Here is a 21,707-nt window from a genome sequence, read left to right on the forward strand (position 1 = left end):
AAAGCAGCAGGGTACGTGTATTTCAGGGGTGCGCAGGAAGTATCACACGCGATTCCATCAGGGTACGTGTATTCCAGGGGTGCGCGGGCAGCACCACACGTGAATTGCACGTGTGGGTCCTCCCAGGTGTTCCCTCTACACCCTCCACGGCCCCTGCAGGTGGCCCACTCCACAAGGGCCTACCCTGCACATGTCCCGCAGGCACCTCATCCACCATGGCCATGCCTCCCAGCCAACTCACATGTCACCTTGCACTACTGCCCACCAACGCATGTCCCCCGGCACCCCCAGCCACCAGGGGCAGCCTCCACCAGGCCCCCACTCATGTCTCCCACCACCCCCACCCCCCAGCATCCAGGGGCAGCCTCCACCAGGCCCCCACTCATGTCTCCCACCACCCCCACCCCCCAGCCACCAGGGGCAGCCTCCACCAGGCCCCCACTCATGTCTCCCATCACCCCCACCCCCCAGCAGTGCAGGGGCAGCCTCCACCAGGCCCCCACTCATGTCTACCACCACCCCCACCCCCCAGCAGTGTAGGGGCAGCCTCCACCAGGCCCCCACTCATGTCTACCACCACCCCCACCCCCCAGCAGTGCAGGGGCAGCGTCCACCAGGCCCCCACTCATGTCCCCCTGCACCCCCAGCATCCAGGGGCAGCATCCACCAGGCCCCCACTCATGTCTACCATCAGCCCCACCCCCCAGCCACCGGGGGCCACTTCCACCAGGCACCCACTCATGTCTCCCACCACCCCCACCCCCCAGCCACCAGGGGCACCCTCCACCAGGCCCCCACTCATGTCTACCACCACCCCCACCCCCCAGCAGTGCAGGGGCAGCCTCCACCAGGCCCCCACTCATGTCTACTACCACCCCCGCCCCCCAGCAGTGCAGGGGCAGCCTCCACCAGGCCCCCACTCATGTCCAACTCATGTCTCCCTGCAACCCCACCCCCCAGCCACCAGGGGCACCCTCCACCAGGCCCCCACTCATGTCTACCACCACCCCCACCCCCCAGCCACCAGGGACACCCTCCACCAGGCCCGCACTCATGTCTCCCACCACCCCCACCCCCCGGCAGTGCAGGAGCAGCCTCCACCAGGCCCCCACTCATGTCTCCCATCACCCCCACCCCCCAGCATCCAGGGGCAGCCTCCACCAGGCCCCCACTCATGTATCCCACCACCCCCACCCCCCAGCCACCAGGGGCAGCCTCCACCAGGCCCCCACTCATGTCTACCACCACCCCCACCCCCAGCCACCAGGGGCAGCCTCCACCAGGCCCCCACTCATGTCTCCCATCACCCCCAACCCCCAGCAGTGCAGGGGCAGCCTCCACCAGGCCCCCACTCATGTCTCCCACCACCCCACCCCCCAGCAGTGCAGGGGCAGCCTCCACCAGGCCCTCACTCATGTCCCCCTGCACCCTCACCCCCCAGCATCCAGGGGCAGCCTCCACCAGGCCCCCACTCATATCTACCATCACCCCCAGCCACCAGGGGCACCCTCCACCAGGCCCCCACTCATGTCTCCCACCACCCCCACCCCCCAGCCACCAGGGGCAGCCTCCACCAGGCCCCCACTCATGTCTACTATCACCCCCACCCCCCATCAGTGCAGGGGCAGCCTCCACCAGGCCCCCACTCATGTCCAACTCATGTCTCCCACCACCCCCCAGCCATCAGGGGCAGCCTCCACCAGGTCCCCACTCATGTCTCCCACCACCCACACCCCCCAGCATCCAGGGGCAGCCTCCACCAGGCCCCCACTCATGTCTCACACCACCCCCACCCCCACCCCCCCAGCCACCAGGGGCAGCCTCCACCAGGCCCCCACTCATGTCTCCCATCACCCCCACACCCCCAGCTGTGCAGGGGCAGCCTCCACCAGGCCCCCACTCATGTCCCCCAGCCAACATGTCACCACAATGTAGATCCCTGGCCCTTATGGTCAGCCTCCAAATGCCAAACACCCACCCGAGTATTGCATCCACCCACTTAGAAATGGCAAAAACATGATAGAACCCCCAATTGCAAGTTTGGAAATGAACACATGTCCCTCACATACACCCAATGGGTGTCAGTGAATGTCAAAACCCATATCATGATATGCATGAAACCAATGAGATGATACTACACATTGAACTTTGAAGAAAAAATATGTATTAAAAGCAACATAAATTGAATCAAAAATAAACAAACAATAATAGAAATAAAAAAAAAAAACAGCAGGTCCGTGAAATAATGCAAAACCACAAATCATAATGCAAAGGAAAGGTGTCCAAAGTCACAGTCCACAAAAGTAAATCCAATGGAAAATTAAAATCGAAAACCATTGCTCCATGGGGAAATCATAATAAAAATTGAAAATCCAAAAGTCAACTATGTACAGATAAAGAATCCAGGGTCCATGATCCCAACCGAAGAAATGAAACCTATCTAATAACACTACCTAAAAAAAATAACTATATACAAAAATGTGGCCCATTGTCCAAAAGGTCCAAAAAAAATGCTAAACCTAACACTAACTATAGAACTATTTACAAGAGCAGCGGTCTAGTCCGACTGCTCACTTCGGGATGTTCCGGGCCAGGGCATCATCGAACTCCTGCTCAATGTCCCGGAGGCGGTCCTCCTCCATGGCCCCGAGGGTCCGCAGGGCCGTCCACATGTTCACCCCAAACTCCCTGCGGATTGCCTCGAGGCACTCGGCCCGCCTCAGGGCCCTCCGCATGGAGTTCTCTGCCCTGACCATCGTGAGCCGTGCCTCTTCCGCCCGCTGCCGCTCTGCATCTATGGCGTGGCCCAACCGCTGCCACGCGGAAGACACTTCCCGTCCTGGGTCCTCCGGCCGATGCCTGCCCCTCCGATGTGGAAGGCCCCGAGCCATCATGGCTCCCACCACGTTGCTGCTGCTGCGCCTCTGCCCGTGCGCTGCCTCCTGCTGCCTGCACATCCTCCGCTGGCTGGGGTGCAGTCGTTGATGTGGCCACCCCTGCTGGACGTCCGACTCCCAACTGTGGCAGGGATGCCTCCTCCACCAGCCTGGCCGCACCGTCAGAGGCAGCTCCACAGGGCACCCAGGTGACTGATGGGTGGGAAGATGGCATGGAGGATGACTGGCGCATAGGGGTTTCAGTGGAGGAGGGGGTCGTAGCAAGCCCCATCAAACGGAGGAATCCGGCCTGGGTGACCTGTCCCAGTAGGCCAACGCGGTCAACGAGCCATTCGAGATGACGTGCAGCCTCTTCATGAAAAGACTGCAGGTCACCTCGCATGGCCCGTTGATGCAACGCCACACCAGTCAGGACAGGCTCAACCTGGACCCGGATAGCCACGTCCGCAGGCAGAGGAAGGCCAGTTGTCGTGAGCTCATCCCCTGCCTGAAAACGGGTCTGGACGTAGGCATCCCTGCTGGTGCAAGATGATGCAGTGACAGGATTGCACACATGCACCTCCGCGGCGACCTGTGCTGCCTCCTGTCCCTGGTCCTGCACTGCACCACTAGCACCAGTGGAATCCCCACCTCCAGACCCCATCTCTGTTGCTTGCACGGCCTCCTCCTCCACCAAACCGCCCACCAACCTGGATGACTCCGTGCCATCTTCCCCCGTTGGGCCCTGTGGGGTCCCAGCTGCCCCTTCTGCTGCCGAGGAGTCCAACTCCGACCTCCGCCTCTTGGACCTCCCCCCGGCAGCTGCGGCCTAGGACGCGGCACCGGACTCCTCACTCCCCGACGAGATCACAACCTGGGAGGGGAGCTGGGCCTTGCGTCTCCGGCTGGCGGTGCGATCCCCGTCGCTGTGCTCCGCAGCACCTTCTCCGCCCTCTTCATCAGTTGACACTGCCGACAGGGAGAAATAAAACACAGGCATCAGGGCACTGTACAATGGACACATACACACATGACAGTTGCACATGAGTGGCATTGGCAAACCTCAGACATGGCATCACAATCGGCAACACACATGTCATTTCAACTTGCACACATGAGCCATACCACAGCCACATCGCAACTGCCAGCACCATCCATACACATACAACAGCATGAGCCAGACATCACATGCAACACAGGGAGTGCACTACACATGCACGCACACCACCACACTTGCATGCATGTGTACACCTCAGCCAACTGTCGCAGTGTTCCGATGGACATCCATGTCACATCTGCCAATCAGGCTTCCACATCCCGCTGTCACATGCATCCATGTTGCATCACTGTTGCACCCTTGTCAAATACACACACATGCACATGTACACAGTGCTGATACATGCAGCTGAAAACAACATACATGCGTGACATCACGAACATGCCCACTTACATACACATTCATCCAAACATGTGTGCCCACACAACTGCATTTGGCATGCAAGCCTACACACACAAGCACCATCCATGTCTCACACATGACAGCCCTCGCATGTGTTAGCCTCACGGTCCTGTACACCCCCACCCATACTCGGCCCCATACAAACAGATGTGCAACCGGCACACTACTGGCACATCACCACACGCACAGCTTACAATCATGATGCATGTACACTTACCGCTCGACTCCAGACGGGTCTGCCTCTCAAGGACCTGGACGTGGAGCGCTGGGGATATGCGTTCCAGGACCCTCATCTGATCTTCCCCTTAGCATCCGCTGCCTTCAAGAGGCTCCGGGCCTTGTTCAGGGTCCTGGACCTGAAGTCCTCCCAGCGCTTCTTGACATGTTGGAAGTCGCGGACTGCCACCCCCTCCGCGTTGATGGCAGTCACGATGTCCGTCCAGATCCGAGTCCATCCTTCCTTGTCGGCGCGCACACTTCCGTAGAGGGCATCATACTGCCCCAGGACTTGCTCCACCAGGACACCAACTTCCCTGGCACTGAAGATGGTGCCCCTCTGCCTCTCTGGCTGGGGGTTGTCAGTGGTGCCAGATGTTGCAGTGCCCGACATGACAACCCCAGAGGCAGGAGTGGGTGGGCAACTGGGTCCTGGGGCTGGGCTGTGGAGCGATGGAATCCCAGTTGGGAGTCTTAGGTTCCAGCAGGGGTGGTCACAGCAACAGCACCCCTGGCTGATGTGCAGGCAGCAAATGGCAGGGCACGTGGGCAGCAGGCAGTCAGGCAGCAGCAGATGGCAGGTGGGAGCATGCTCGGGGTTCTGGGGGGCAGTAATTCGGCCTTCTGGGCAGGAGCGTGGTCTTCCGTGTGCTTATGCGTGGCCAGCTTGATACGGAGTGATTTTGCACGTGAAAATCCTGCACGTCTGCGTGTAAATCGAGGAAAGGCCCTTAGCGCGTATGCACGTCAGCACGCATATGCGATTTCATTGCACCAAAGGCCCTTACCGCGTAAGCGCGTCTGTGACGTGATGCGCGCGCGGGTGTTTCCCTCATAACACGTGATGACAGAGCACACGTGGATTTCCACCAATCGCGTGTGAAACTTCCTGCGCACCCCAGAAATACACGTACCCAGGCCAATCGCGTGTACGCTCACTTACCTCCGATTACACGCGATGACACTCGGACGTGCAGTTTTACCACGTGTGCTCTGTTATCACCAGGACCCAGTTGCCCACCCACTCCTGCCTCTGGGGTTGTCATGTTGGGCACTGCAACATCTGGCACCACCGACAACCCCCGGCCAGAGAGGCACAGGGGCACCAGCTTCAGTGCCAGGGAAGTTGGTGTCCTGGTGGAGCAAGTCCTGGGGCAGTATGATGCCCTCTACGGAAGTGTGCACGCCGACAAGGAAGGACGGACTCGGATCTGGACGGACATCGTGACTGCCATCAACGCGGAGGAGGTGGCAGTCCGCGACTTCCAACATGTCAAGAAGCGCTGGGAGGACTTCAGGTCCAAGACCCTGAACAAGGCCCGGCGCCTCTTAAAGGCAGCGGATGCTAAGGGGCGCCGGGGCCACTTGTCGGAAGATCAGATGAGGGAGGGTCCTGGAATGCATATCCCCAGCGCTCCACGTCCAGGTCCTTGAGAGGCAGACCCGTCTGGAGTCGAGCGGTAAGTGTACATGCATCATGATTGTAAACTGTGCGTGGGGTGATGTGCCAGTAGTGTGCCGGTTGCACATCTGTTTGTATGGGGCCGAGTATGGGTCGGGGTGTACAGGACCGTGAGGCTAACACATGCGAGGGCTGTCATGTGTGAGACATGGGTGGTGCTTGTGTGTGTAGGCTTGCATGCCAAATGCAGTTGTGTGGGCACACATGTTTGGATGAATGTGTATGTAAGTGGGCATGTTCGTGATGTCACGCATGTATGTTGTTTTCAGCTGCATGTATCAGCACTGTGTACATGTGCATGTGTGTGTATTTGACAAGGGTGCAACAGTGATGCAACATGGATGCATGTGACAGCGGGATGTGGAAGCCTGATTGGCAGATGTGACATGGATGCCCATCGGAACACTGCGACAGTTGGCTGAGGTGTACACATGCATGCAAGTGTGGTGGTGTGCGTGCATGTGTAGTGCACTCCGTGTTGCATGTGATGTCTGGCTCACCTTTGCCTGCTCATGCTGTTGTATGTGTATGGATGGTGCTGGCAGTTGCGATGTGGCTGTGGTATGGCTCATGTGTGCAAGTTGAAATGACATGTGTGTTGCCGATTGTGATGCCATGTCTGAGGTTTGTCAATGCCACTCATGTGCAACTGTCATGTGTGTGTGTCCATTGTACAGTGCCCTGATGCCTGTGTTTTATTTGTCCCTGTCTGCAGTGTCAACTGATGAAGAGGGCGGAGAAGGTGCTGTGGAGCACAGCGGCGGGGATCGCACCGCCAGCCGGAGACGCAAGGCCCGGCTCCCCTCCCAAGTTGTGATCTCGTCGGGGAGTGAGGAGTCCGGTGCCGCGTCCTAGGCCGCAGCTGCCGGGGGGAGGTCCAAGAGGCGGAGGTCTGAGTTGGACTCCTCGGCAGCAGAAGGGGCAGCTGGGACCCCACAGGGCCCAACGGGGGAAGATGGCACGGAGTCATCCAGGTTGGTGGGGGTTTGGTGGAGGAGGAGGCCGTGCAAGCAACAGAGACTGGGTCTGGAGATGGGGATTCCACTGGTGCTAGTGGTGCAGTGCAGGACCAGGGACAGGAGGCAGCACAGGTCGCCGCGGAGGTGCCTGTGTGCAATCCTGTCCCTGATCCTGTCACTGCATCATCTTGCACCAGCAGGGATGCCTACGTCCAGACCCGTTTTCAGGCAGGGGATGAGCTCACGACAACTGGCCTTCCTCTGCCTGCGGACGTGGCTATCCGGGTCCGGGTTGAGCCTGTCCTGACTGGTGTGGCGTTGCGTCAACGGGCCATGCGAGGTGACCTGCAGTCTTTTCATGAGGAGACTGCACATCATCTTGAATGGCTCGTTGACCGTGTCGGCCTACTGAGACAGGTCACCCAGGCCGGATTCCTCCGTTTGATGGGGCTTGCTACGACCCCTTCCTCAACTGAACCCCCTATGCGCCAGTCGTCCTCCGTGCCATCTTCCCACCCATCAGTCACCTGGGTGCCCTGTGGAGCTGCCTCTGACGGTGCGGCCAGGCTGGTGAAGGAGGCATCCCTGCCACAGTCGGGAGTCGGACATCCAGCAGGGGTGGCCACATCAACGACTGCACCCCAGCCAGCGGAGGATGTGCAGGCAGCAGGAGGCAGTGCACGGGCAGAGGCGCAGCAGCAGCAACGTGGTGGGAGCCATGATGGCTCGGGGCCTTCCACATCGGAGGGGCAGGCATCGGCCGGAGGGCAGGAGGACACAGGACGGAAAGTGTCTTCCGTGTGGCAGCGGTTGGGCCACGCCATAGATGTGGAGCGGCAGCGGGCGGAAGAGGCACGGCTCACGATGGTCAGGGCGGAGAACTCCATGCGGAGGGCCCTGAGGCGGGCCGAGTGCCTCGAGGCAATCCGCATGGAGTTTGGGGTGAACATGTGGACGGCCCTGTGGACCCTCGGGGCCATGGAGGAGGACCGCCTCCGGGACATTGAGCAGGAGTTCGATGATGCCCTGGCCCGGAACATCCCGAAGTGAGCCGTCGGACTAGCCCGCTGCCCTTGTAAATAGTTCTATAGTTAGTGTTAGATTTCCTTTGGTTTAGCATTTTTTTTGGACAATGGGCCACATTTTTGTATATAGTTGTTTTTTTTAGGTAGTGTTATTAGATAGGTTTCATTTCTTCGGTTGGGATCATGGACCCTGGATTGTTTATCTGTACATAGTTGACTTTTGGATTTTCAATTTTTATTATGATTTCCCCATGGAGCAATGGTTTTCGATTTTAATTTTCCATTGGATTTACCTTTTTGGACTGTGACTTTGGACACCTTTCCTTTGCATTATGATTTGTGGTTTTGCATTATTTCACGGACCTGCTGTTTTTTTTTTTTTTTAATTTCTATTATTGTTTGTTTATTTTTGATTCAATTTATGTTGCTTTTAATATATATTTTGTCTTCAAAGTTCAATGTGTAGTATCATCTCATTGGTTTCATGCATATCATGATATGGGTTTTGACATTCACTGCCACCCATTGGGTGTATGTGAGGGACATGTGTTCATTTCCAAACTTGCAATTGGGGTTCTATCATGTTTTTGCCATTTCTAAGTGGGTGGATGCAATACTCGGGTGGGTGTTTGGCATTTGGAGGCTGACCATAAGGGCCAGGGATCTACATTGTGGTGACATGTTGGCTGGGGGACATGAGTGGAGGCCTGGTGGAGGCTGCCCCTGCACTGCTGGGGGGTGGGGGTGGTGGGAGACATGAGTGGGGGCTTGGTGGAGGCTGCCCCTGCACTGCTGGGGGGTGGGGGTGATGGGAGACATGAGTGGGGGCCTGGTGGAGGCTGCCCCTGGTGGCGGGGTGGTGGGGGTGGTGGGAGACATGAGTGGGGGCCTGGTGGAGGCTTCCCCTGGTGGCTGGGGGTGGTGGGAGACATGAGTAGGGGCCTGGTGGAGGCTGCCCCTGGATGCTGGGGGGTGGGGATGGTGGGAGACATGAGTGGGGGCCTGGTGGAGGCTGCCCCTGGTGGCTGGGGGGTGGGGGTGGTGGGAGACATGAGTGGGTGCCTGGTGGAGGCTTCCCCTGGTGGCTGGGGGTGGTGGGAGACATGAGTAGGGGCCTGGTGGAGGCTGCCCCTGGATGCTGGGGGGTGGGGATGGTGGGAGACATGAGTGGGGGCCTGGTGGAGGCTGCCCCTGCACTGCTGGGGGTTGGGGGTGATGGTAGACATGGGTGGGGGCCTGGTGGAGGCTGCCCCTGGATGCTGGGGTGTGGGGGTGATGGTAGACATGAGTCGGGCCTGGTGGAGGGTGCCCCTGGTGGCTGGGGGGTGGGGGTGGTGGGAGACATGAGTTGGACATGAGTGGGGGCCTGGTGGAGGCTGCCCCTGCACTGCTGGGGGGTGGGGGTGATAGTGGACATGAGTGGGGGCCTGGTGGAGGCTGCCCCTGGTGGCTGCGGGGTGGGGGTGATGGTAGACATGAGTGGGGGCCTGGTGGAGTTTGCCCCTGGTGGCTGGGGGTGGTGGGAGACATGAGTTGGACATGAGTGGGCGCCTGGTGGAGGCTGCCCCTGGATGCTGGGGGGTGGGGGTGGTGGGAGACATGAGTGGGGGCCTGGTGGAGGCTGCCCCTGCACTGCTGGGGGGTGGGGGTGATCATAGACATGAGTGGGGGCCTGGTGGAGGCTGCCCCTGGTGGCCAGGGGGTGGGGGTGGTGGGAGACATGAGTGGGGGCCTGGTGGAGGGTGCCCCTGGTGGCTGGGGGTGGGGGTGATGGTAGACATGAGTGGGGGCCTGGTGGAGGGTGCCCCTGGTGGCTGGGGGTCGGGGTGATGGTAGACATGAGTGGGGGCCTGGTGGAGGCTGCACCTGGATGCCGGGGGGTGGGGGTGCAGGGGGACATGAGTGGGGGCCTGGTGGAGGCTGCCCCTGCACTGCTGGGGGGTGGGGGTGGTGGGAGACATGAGTGGGGGCCTGGTGGAGGCTGCCCCTGGATGCTCGGGGGTGGGGGTGCAGGGGGACATGAGTGGGGGTCTGGTGGAGGCTGCCCCTGCACTGCTGGGGGTGGGGGTGATGGTAGACATGAGTGGGGGCCTGGTGGAGGCTGCCCCTGCACTGCTGGGGGGTGGGGTTAGTGGTAGACATGAGTGGGGGCCTGGTGGAGGCTGCCCCTGGTGGCTGGGGGGTGGGGGTGGTGGGAGACATGAGTGGGGGCCTGGTGGAGGCTGCCACTGGTGGCTGGGGGATGGGGGTGGTGGGAGACATGAGTGGGGGCCTGGTGGAGGCTGCCCCTGATGGCTGGGGGGTGGGGGTGGTGGGTGACATGAGTGGGGGCCTGGTGGAGGCTGCCCCTGGATGCTGGGGGGTGGGGGTGATGGTAGACATGAGTGGGGGCCTGGTGGAGGCTGCCCCTGGATGTTGGGGGATGGGGGTGGTGGGAGACATGAGTGGGGGCCTGGTGGAGGCTGCCCCTGGATGCTGGGGGGTGGGGGTGCAGGGAGACATGAGTTGGACATGAGTGGGGGCCTGGTGGAGGCTGCCCCTGCACTGCTGGGGGTGGGGGTGATGGTAGACATGAGTGGGGGCCTGGTGGAGGCTGCCCCTGGTGGCTGGGGGGTGGGGGTGATGGTAGACATGAGTGGGGGCCTGGTGGGGGCTGCCCCTGCACTGCTGGGGGGTGGGGGTGCTGGGAGACATGTATTTGTTATCAGTAGTGCAAGGTGACATGTGGGTTGGCTGGGGGGCATGGCCATGGTGGATGGGTTGCCTGTGGGACATGAGCAGGGGTGCAGGGTAGTCCCCTGTGGTGTGGGCTGCCTGCAGGGGCCGTGGAGGGTGTAGAGGGAACACCTGGGAGGACCCACACGGCCAAATCACGTGTAGCATTCCCCGGCACCACCGAAATACACGTACCCTGCTGAAATCGCCTGTGAATCTTCCCGCGCACCTCGGAATACACGTACCCAGGCCAATCGCGTGTGGTACTTCCCGCGCATCCCGAAGTACACGTACCCAGGCCAATCGCGTGTGGAACTTCCCGCGCACCCCGAAACAGACGTACCCAGGCTAATCGCGTGTGGGACTTCCCGCGCACCCCGTAATACACGTACCCAGGCTAATCGCGTGTGGGACTTCTCGCGCACCCCAAAGTACACGTACCCAGGCCAATCGCGTGTGGAACTTCCCGCGCATCCCGAAGTACACGTACCCAGGCCAATCGCGCGTGGAACTTTCTGCGCATCCCGAAGTACACGTACCCAGGCCAATCGCGTGTGGAACTTCCCGCGCATCCCGAAGTACACGTACCCAGGCCAATCGCGTGTGGAACTTCCCGCGCACCCTGAAACACACGTACCCAGGCTAATCGCGTGTGGAACTTCCCGCGCACCCCATAGTACACGTACCCAGGCTAATCGCGTGTGAGACTTCCCGCACACCCCGTAGTACACGTACCCAGGCTAATCGCGTGTGGGACTTCCCGCGCACCCCAAAGTACACGTACCCAGGCCAATCGCGTGTGGGACTTCCTGCGCACCCCGAAGTACACATACCCAGGCCAATCGCGTGTGGAACTTACCGCGCACCCCGAAGTACACGTACCCATGCCAATCGCGTGTGGAACTTCCCGCGCACCCTGAAACACACGTACCCAGGCTAATCGCTTGTGGAACTTCCCGCGCACCCCGTAGTACACGTACCCAGGCTAATCGTGTGTGGGACTTCCAGCGCACCCCGAAGTACACGTACCCAGGCCAATCGCATGTGGGACTTCCCGCGCACCCCGAAGTACACGTACCCAGGCTAATCGCGTGTGGGACTTCCAGCGCATCCCGAAGTACACGAACCCAGGACAATCGCGTGTGGAACTTCCCGTGCACCCAGGAACACATGCGCACGCTATTTTTCACACAGCGGGTGTCCGTGTTTGTCGGTACCCCTTTGCACCTCATTTGTCCTAGAGGGCCACTGTATTGACCATTCATCATGGCTGTATATGGGTGCTTTTTGTTATAGCACATTTTGGCGCACATTTTTTTCAGGCACAGGGACGCTACCGCCTGCTTTCTTGTGGCGTACTTGTTTGGCCCTGTGCGCGTCTTTGACTGTGCGCTGGTTTGCCCTATTCGATTCCATGAATACGGGTTGTAGGCGAGCGTGTGGGCGTTCCGCACACTTGCCTCCTGTACTTCCCCCGTGACGCCCATATTTTCACGCGTTGTTCCCCATTCCGAGTGCTACGCCCTATGTTCCGCCTACTTTTTTGTGATGTGCGCCGCTCTATGTGCGATTTCGCAGTGGCCGTGGCGCACGCTGTTGGATGACCTGTGCGCCAGCGTGCGCGGCGCACATTTTCATCGCACATCCAATGTTTTTCTCGCGCACGGACTTCCATGAATCGATGTGCAGTGGTTTCCCTGCGATTTCCGCACTTGCACTGCGAATCGCATTAATTCCATGAATCGACCCCTTAATGTCCCAGTCTTAGCTCATACTGGGTCCCATTCCATAGGCTATTTAAATCACCACACAGAATGTTACACACAGTGCTACGTATTTGTCATTTTATATAAAATGTTTATAATTTATTTCATAGGCCATTGGTCCTACGTTGACAAAATAAAACAAAACACATAGAAATATATGTCAATATGAAAGATGCATATATACACCTAATAGCATTTATGTGATTTAATCATAAAACCAAGGGTGACACTGAAAACATTCTATGATCAGGAGGAGAGTGGGCACAAACAACTATCTTCCTGGCCCTATCTGGCTGATAAGTCACAGATATTCTCCATGGAGCAGTGTCACCTATTTCATGTTGTCAAATTGATTATACAAGGCAAAATAAATTATGCATGACCGATGTGTGTTGATTTCGTTACTCATTTGTCCCCTGTATGCTTTTGAGTATGTATCCCTTGTGTGGCAAGGCAGTGTAAACAACACAGCTTTGACTGAAAGCCACTGAAGCTGAACGTCATGATTGAAAGCCTAGTTACCACAAGAACAGCCCTGACAGGTCTGCCGTTTTCTCTAGACTGGCAGCAAGAGAAATATTTGGCCACCAAGAGTCATTCTTTATACCCCTGGTCATCCGGGGTTTGCAACATCGACACTGGGGAATGTGCAAATCACGCTATTTCCTCCTGCAAAGCCTAAACCATTTGGTTTTCTATTACATATACATATTTTGACATGCTTTCTGTATTTTATTTTTAACGTTTGTATACTGGTACAGCTTGATGTGGCCATTAGCCCCCAATTTACAGTTATGTTATATTTGTGTACAGAAAGGCAGATTCCCTTTCCTTAAAATTAAGACCCCAGAAATGTTGAAGTCTGAGTATCAATCCTTATTGCAACTCTTAAATGGCCATGTTATCTGCAGAATATTCAGTCCTCAGTTTTTAAAATCCATGTCGGTTTTTCAGGAAGGATGTGTTGGTATGTTAACGTTCCCATGTATTCTCATGCAGTGTTTCGTGGTGTTGTTGAGTTATATGGTCCACCTTGTCAACCCCTGTGAAGGGGTTGACTAGGATAAGCAGGCTATCTTCCCTTGTGTCGAGGAAAAGGAGCGCTTTATGTAGGACTTACAAGGTGGTGGTTTTTGTAGTGCAGCTTGGCTTGGACCGCAATAAATATTCCCATACAAATGTTGTACCCTTGATGTTTTGTCTGGTTGTGTGATCATTCATGTTTCCCAGGAATTGCACCTTTTTTAAGAGGAATGACCTGTCTGATTTTTAGAATTTCTGGGAAATTCTCTTGTTCCAGAAATGTTATTTCAGCTATTTAGGCTCATGCACCTTTGGAACTTGCTCCCCCGAGTGCCTTAGAACTTGGTAAATTGAAGGTTGTTTTTTTTTATAACTGTCATCTTGAGTAGGAGGGGTGAACAAGTTACAGGCTTGTTCTAGTTACAAACCTTAAAGAGAGTCCGTCCAGGACAAGGTGGTCTTAGGTAGCCACCCTTGATTCTTTCCAAAAGTTTTATTGGTGTTTCACTTGAATTAGGAGATCCATCTCCCAACATTTTATCACATCCAACCTTGGAAGCAGACTATATTCCCCACAGTCATGTAGAATCGGTTGTACTTGGAAATCTTTGAATGGACAATTACCAGTGGCAATTGGTCTGGGAAGCGTCTGTTCTATTTTTGTATTCTTCCTGCACCAATACAGGGCAGGAAATATAAAGGGCCTCATTACACGGTAGGCGGTAACCATGGCGCTAATAGCGCCATGGTTGCCGCCGGTATTTTGCCGTGTCCGCCTTGGTGGATGGCGGAATTACCGCCCTACTCCAAGGTGAGCGGGGGCGGTAATTCCCCATTCACCAAGGCTCTTCCCCATTCCCATTTTTGCCCCCATAGGGCAGAATGGGGAAGGTGCTAATTACGGTACTGCAAATTGCGGGACCGTAATTAGCTCCGAGGTCCTGTTAAAGTCGGGTCCCGCAAAGGGAACTCGTAGTAAGGCGGTAGGGGTTTACCGGTACCGGTGCCCTTACCGGTACCGGTAAACCCCTACCGCCTACCGTGTAATGAGGCCCATAGACTCCATACAAATGTTGAAGTGTGTTGGCGGTAGTATCAAACCTGAAGGGGGTACTCTATGGCAGTGGTGTCTGCAGGGAATTTGAGTCCTTAGTAAATCGGGGTTGGTATTCCTTCCAGTAGTAGCAATCCAGTCTGCAATGCTAGACCCTGACCCATCAGCACAGCAGCACTAGGACTGCTCTGCAAGGTTAAACAAGGCTGCAGTGCCCTAATTTCCCTTTCTGTATCCTAGTAGGCTTAAAGACTGCTGGCTTCCCTTCAAGTTAATGAAATTATGGTGAAAGTGGGCTCTGCTGCTTTTCAGCATCACATCCCTTAGATCTTCACTTCAAGGAGGTTACTTTGGATTCTGTGCGTGCCTTTTAAAACGTAAAACCTTATACCATGGATGTAAGAACTGAGCTACAGGGCCCCAAGTAGGGCGTACAAAGGCCATACCTGTGATTGAGCATAAACCAGTGCAAAAAGTTAAATCTGTGTTTTTGCTGTGGAACACCTGTCCCGTCCCTAGGCAAGAGGCTAGAGCATCTTTTGAATATGGAGGGAGGTGGCCCAGAGTTACCCTTGTTAGTATATTGAACTTTCAAACATGTAGAAAGAAAGACTACTGCAAAAACGATATTTTTGTAGATTGTATTATTATAACATTAAAATAAAAAATAATGCTTGTTTGTGTTGAAAATACGCTTTATTGCATATGGTCGTCAGCAGCTAATGTGGTCGTTGCTTACACATGCACAGGATCGCCTGACGTTGGACAGTCTATTGTCGTCCACACAAGCGTGCCTTTTGGGATTGAACATTTGGAGAGTGAAAAAGAGGAGGTGCAGAAGCTTATCCTGCATCAACTTGAATCCCTAATGCCAGGGCTACCTCAACCAGCAAGCGTCAAGTGTCAAAAATGGAGATATTCACAGGTAAGTATTCAGTCGCACAACAAGATGAATGTGTCAAACAGTTTTACATTACAGATAGTTGAGAACAAAATATGTTGCTATTAATTTCATGTCTATTTCCCACTGGCATTGATTAAGAATTCCGCTGCTTTCGACACTGTTATGATATGATATGATAAGTCATTTATAAAGCGCCTGCACACATGTTTTTAGGTGCGACAAGACAAGGGAGTGTACGGAGGGAGGACAAGACAAACGATCTTACTAAGCTTTATGTCATTCAGATCGTGCAAGTGCGGTAACACAAAGTGCAGGGAAGGGGAAAAGGAAATGCACGGGGGAAGGGGAAAGTGCAATCAGGGCAGCATTGCACGGAGTAAGTGAAGCCCGAACAGCGCGGCTCAAGTTAAGTGCAAGGAGGCGGGGGGCTGTAGAGGTTACAGTTACAGCCCTAGTGCGCGAATGGCCTGGAGGCAGTGCGGGGGAGACTGATCAAGAGGAGCCAGGTAACCAGTGAGACCCTGAGGGTAACCAAGCAACCAATCGGTACAGCAGACAGGTAAGTCAGCAGGGGAGGCAGGGAGAGAAAGCAGAGAAGAAAAGGAAGGTTTTGAGCTGCTTCCGGAACTTCAGGTCGTCCGCCTCAAGTTTGAAAGGGGCAGGGAGGCCGTTCCAGAGGGAGGCACCAGCAGAGGAAAGTGATCTACCCCATACTCTCTGCCTGAAGAAGCGTCTGACCCTGAGAGAGTTGGAGGCAGCAGAGCGAATGACTTTAGAAGGAAGGTATTTAGGAAGAGAGTGTTGAATGTAATGCGAGCCCCTGCCCAAGAAAGCTTTGTGGATGATGTAGAGGGTCTTGAACTTGATCCCTGCAGCCACTGGGACCCAGTGGAGAGATTTCAGGGCTGGAGAGATACAGTCCCAGGGCTTGAGGCCAAGCATACGTCTTGTAGTCCTGTTCTGGTTTAGTTGCAGAGGGCGGAGAGTAGAGGAAGGCAGATTGAGTAAGAGAGTGTAACAGTAGTCCAACCTAGAGAGAACCAGGTCTCTGGAGACAATGAGCCTCTGGGGGAAAGTGAGAAAAGGAAGAATACGTCTGAAGAGGTGCAGCTCGTAGTGGGCCTTCTTGGAGAAGGAGAGAGTGGATTTGAAGATGACACCAAGGTTTTTTTTGCCTCACAGGCACAGAGAGGAAGAGTGAGAGAGGGAAAGCGGTAGCAGGGGTCCCGATGAGAAGGATCTTCATCTTACTGGCAGTTGGAGGCGCGCCAATCCTGAATCACGGATAGACAGTCTGGAATCTGCGAGAGAGGAGAGGAGGCTGTAGGGAGCCAGAAAGAGAGCTGCGTGCCATCCGCATAACACTAAAAGTTAGAGCAGAAGGTGGAGATTAGGTGGGCCTGAGGGGCTACGTAGAGATTGAAGAGGGTGAGAGGTTAGAGCCCTGGGGAACACCACATGTGGAGAGAGAGGTGGTGTAAAGAATTACCCAAGATGGACTTGGATGGTCCGTCCAGAAGGAAAGAGGTCAGCCACCTCAGGGACTGATCTGTGATGCCCAGGTTCTCACAGAGTCGGTTGATCAGGATAGTGTGATTGATGGTGTCAAAAGCAGAGGAAAGCTCAAGGAGGATGAGGCCAGAAGGGGTGCTGGTGTTGGGATTGGAGAACAGATCTTCACGGGTGTTCAGGAGAGCAGTTTTCGTGCCTCTGGCTGCTCTGAAGCCAGACTGGTAGTCATGGAGACAGCCAACAGTTTCAGTGTGGAGAGTAAACTGGGAGATGGCCAGCTTCTTTAAAGGTTTGCCCCGGAAAGGAGTGATAGAGGTCAGGTGATAGTTTGCCGGATGGGTAGGATCGGACCAGTGGCGAAAGGGTGATTGCAGAAATCGGCCAAGGCTGGAGCGAGGGTGTCAATGTGGTCCTTTATGGTTCTGGATGAGCAGGGAAGCACCTGTTGGAATGACGCTTTCATAGATCGGACTTGTCTAGAAACATTATCAGGTTTTATCAGAGAGAAAGAGGAGAAAGGAGGAGGAGAGGGAGAGGCAGCCGGAGGGGGGGTGAGAGAGCGGTAGAGGGAGAGGAAGAGGGGAGCGAGGACAGGATGTCCTGAGTTTTAGTAGTGAAGTGAGAAGCCAGGGCCGTATTGATATTTTGTTTGTATCGTGCTCATACACAAGTTACCACAATGCAAAACACTCAGATACAGAGGGCCTGGGAGGGAACAGGAGAGGTTGAGACTGCAGAAGGATTGGTCAGCTCCTTGCAGATTTTAAAGAGTTCGGCTGTTAGGCAGAAACCTGTGCAGTTCCCTTACGGACCACTGCAAAAGATTTAGGACTACAGGTGTTTGGCAGTAAACCCACTTGGTAGCAGTCTGTACCACACAGATTCACTTGGTAGCTGTGGCTGAGCAGTCGGACTTCCCTCAAGAAGAGTTAGGCAGTATGTAGAGTATACACAATAGGTACAGAGATACAGTAGCACAAGCAAACACTGACCAGAGCTTTGGTGTAAAAGTATATAATTATTTATTTAAAGACACACTTGTAAATTACACTAGCACAAAAGAGGTAAGTAAATTCAGCACACAGTCACTATTATATATATATATATATATATACAACCCTAATTACTTATTAGACAAATCTTAGTGAGAAACACCACTTATTTTCAGACAGAGGTGAGCGCTTAACTTAAGATGGCACTCTAATAAGTTATAAAAAAGGGAGGGAAAAGGCAGAGTTATGGAAGCACACAAGTTTCAATACTTTTACAAGAACCACAGTAAGGCAGGATAGGCAGAGTTCTATTGGAGAGCAAGGAAGTCAATTGCAAGGCCCAGCTCTTGGAGAGAGCAAGCGGAAGGGGTCCAGGTTCACACAGTGGGGTTATGCCCTAAGAGTCTTGTAGATAGTTCACACAAAAAGGATGAAATTAAAGACAGGAAAAGTTAGCTAGGTTGTCCCAGGCCAGCCCAGGTTAGAAAGTCGAGGCTTTACTGTCACCCCGAACGATTTGTCGCAAGGGAAGCCAGGCGGGACACAGTACCTTAAGTGTGAAGGAAGCTCCAGTGGGGGCAGTTGTTCCTGGCAGCGGGTGCAAGTCGGTGTTTCATCCAGAGGAAGAGGAGGTCTCGCCGTGGAGGAAAGATGAAGGTTGTTGCACTGCCAGGGAAGAAACCAGCCGGGGAGTTCTTCGGTTAAAAGGTACTACCCTTCTCTTCGCAGTAGTGGTAAACCGTGGTATTACGGTTGCCGGGGTGCCTGGCATGGGCAAGGCGGCCACGTGATGCTCCAGGAAGGTGAAAAGAAGGCAAAACTGGTTATCCCCACCAGTCAAAGGAAGAAGACTCTCCGGGCTGGAGATCTCCTCTGTCGTTGGGAAAAGTGGTGAGACGGTTCAGCAGGGCTCCACCGGTGGTGTTGTCATTGCAGGTCGGCTCAGCTTCTCCCTCCTCGGATTCTTAGGTCCTGTGGCGACTTCTGAAGTTCCAGTCCCTAAAGACCTGCTTTTATGCAGCACACCCCCATTCACTCAGCCTAGCTGTCAATCAAACATGCTAAGTGGTGAGCTGGCCGGCTCACCACTTGGGCCAATCACACAAGAGTGCGACTTGAGTTACCAAGGTAACTCAGTCCAGGGTGCCTAAACCCCCTCCCACATCCCCTGTGGTACCCAGACAGAGTGGCACCACTTTTGGAGGCTTCTGTGGAGAAGCCCGCCAAAAAGTGGAACAAAGGGCTCGACTTGGGTTGGAGTCACAGAAGAGAACACAAACGCCATTTTAGAATCGAGTTCTGGCAAAAAATACTAACCGGTGAATTAATATTAAATAAATAAACCGGCGGTATGTTCGAGGCTAAAAGAATTAACTAATTAAAGTTGGTAGCCTCGAACAATGGGAAAATCCCATAGAGATATATTCGCGGTCGAATATAAAAAGTAGTATCCACTGCCATCAGCCAAAACTCGATCAGGGGGGACGGAGACGTGCCCCCTCGAACAACAGACCCCGGGACAATTGAATTGCCCCGACCAGTACGTCCACAATATGATGGTTTGTACTGGTTTCTGTTCATAATTTGGGACTAGTAAAGCCAATGGTGACTTTACATGCCCAGGGAGACAGTAGTCAGTCCCAGGGTATGGAGTCTATGTTGGGGGGTCGCTACGACACCCCTGGGTTACGGCACAGAGGGTGCTGTGTAACCCACATCAAAAACACATGAGACTCTATGGAGTAAAAGACTCCATAGCCCATTAAACACATGGAAAGATAAAGGAACACCTCAAATCATGTCTAAGAGTGGGAGTAAAAGAGTCTTACTCTTAGCAGGCGAAAAAAATAAACCCCAAAAATCCAGCAAAGCTGCGGGGGGACTCACTAGGTTTGGGAAATTATCCTTTACAGAGAATTCTCCCTAACATTGGCCCTGATGTTAGAGGCTGTAAAGATGCAGGCTTGGATGTGGACTCTCTTCTTGGACAGGACAGAGAGTCTGTACTGCCTTTTTGGCAGGCGGCATGCCAGTTTGTCAGAGGATACACCCGAAGCCCTCCACTTCCTCTCAGCCACTCTGTTCATGCATTTTAGGGCAGCGAGGTTGGATCATACCAAGAATTGCACTTGGAGGTAGGCTTCAGACAGATTCCAAAATGTTGGGAATGGCAAGATGCAGATTAGAGAGGGCTGTGTCAGAGTGTGAGTCATCTGCGGGAGTAGGAGGAGCAGAGAAGGTCGAGGCAAAGGCATCAACTGACACACGCTTCATGGGCCGAATCACTGAGAAGGTAGGTGGCACTGCTTGGGTGGGCTTTGCCTCTGGGACAGAGTGTGTCAGGTGAGAGGAAAGAAGAAAGTGTTCAGTCCAAGAGAGAGGAGTAGTGAGCGGGTAAGAGAGAGGGATATCAGAGGAGATGAGAACATCCAAGGTGTGTCCAGCAGTGTGTGTCGGACAAGGGGGAGTAGAATGGAGAGAGAGAGAGAGTCGCAGAGGTTGCTGAAGAGCTCTGTGGAGGGATCAGAAGCGTCCAAGTGGATGTTGAGGTCTCAGAGGAGAAGAAGCTGAGAGGTAAAGGCAATGAGAGATGTGGAGAGGTCAGCCCACTCTGAGAGGAAGAGGGCAGCCTGGCCAGGTGGCCTATTGCCACACCAGCTGCACACATATCCGGTGCTCACATGCACCTTTTGACTCTCTCAATTTCTCCAGCATTGGATCTTTCATGGATTCACATGCTTAGAATATTCCCCGTCGACAGACTGGGAACCCTCGGTAAGCTTATAAAGCCGTTTCCCATAGGAAAACGTTTGACACTTTCGGGTCCTATCTACGTTCGTTCGGGCCGTGCACGCATGCCCCACTAGGACGTAGCGGTATAAATGCCCCACCCCCGCGGCTGCCATCAGATTTCAACCGTCTCCAAAGTAGTGGGAGCACCTCGTGTAGTCTACTATTTTGTTTAGGTTGTGCTGTTGCAGTTTTCTCCTGATGTCGGGAAAAGCGCTGTTCCGCCCGTGCGCTACGTGCGGGTTGAAGAAGGTGTACGAGGGGGACGGACATATGGATTGCATATACTGTCTACACCCTCATCATTCGGCAGACAAGTGCGACATATGTAAGGGCTTCTCCCAGAAGACTCTTAAAGATCAGAGTCGAAGACTTGTGGCATAGTTGAACGATGGAGCGGGGGCATACCCGCTTTCGGAGGTGGGCTCCACGCACAGCGCGGCCTCAGGGTCAAAATCTTCAGGGGCCCCGTGCCGCTCAACGTCGTCGGAACCCCCGGTGAAGAAAACGCGACCGGCGGAGAGAGAATCATCGGAAGGCCATTCCAAAGACTCTTCGTCGAAGAAGGCCTCGTCACCCTCATCTTCAACGAGGAAAGACAGAAAAGAAAAATCTAAATCCTCCTCGGGCGATCGTCATAGATCGGCCTCGGGTCGAGATGCAGAAAAACGCAGGTCGAGTTCGGAAAAGACGGGAACACCTCATAGGCCTGCACTACCACCACCGTCGTCGACGGTAGGGCAGTCGTCGACTACTTCTCTGCCGCTGACGCAGTTGGCCTCAACCGTTCCTGGACCGCAGACGACGGCGACGTCGAGGACGGAGCCGACTATCGCTTCGTCGACGGAGATCCCGCAGGAGGCCTGGCGTCCAGAGGTATACGACCCAATTTTGCCGGAGACACTCCTGCAGCAAGAGGCCTTGTCGGTGTCCTCGGGTGACGAGGATGTGAGA

At 54.8% G+C, this 21,707-nt stretch overlaps 1 protein-coding gene across 3 annotated transcripts in view; it reads left to right on the plus strand.

Annotated features, from left to right (window-relative positions):
• Positions 1–21,707, plus strand: part of RNLS (renalase, FAD dependent amine oxidase) — an 831,746-nt gene that overhangs the window by 616,266 nt on the left and 193,773 nt on the right. For all 3 annotated transcript variants that reach the window (XM_069611280.1, XM_069611278.1, XM_069611279.1), the window contains exon 6: positions 15,305–15,480. In XM_069611280.1, the coding sequence (XP_069467381.1) occupies positions 15,305–15,480 (176 nt within the window). The remainder of the gene's footprint in view (positions 1–15,304; positions 15,481–21,707) is intronic.

Source organism: Ambystoma mexicanum, chromosome 8 (genome assembly GCF_040938575.1).
Source record: "Ambystoma mexicanum isolate Mex_15411 chromosome 8, UKY_AmexF1_1, whole genome shotgun sequence".
In the NCBI taxonomy this organism is placed as follows: domain Eukaryota; kingdom Metazoa; phylum Chordata; class Amphibia; order Caudata; family Ambystomatidae; genus Ambystoma; species Ambystoma mexicanum.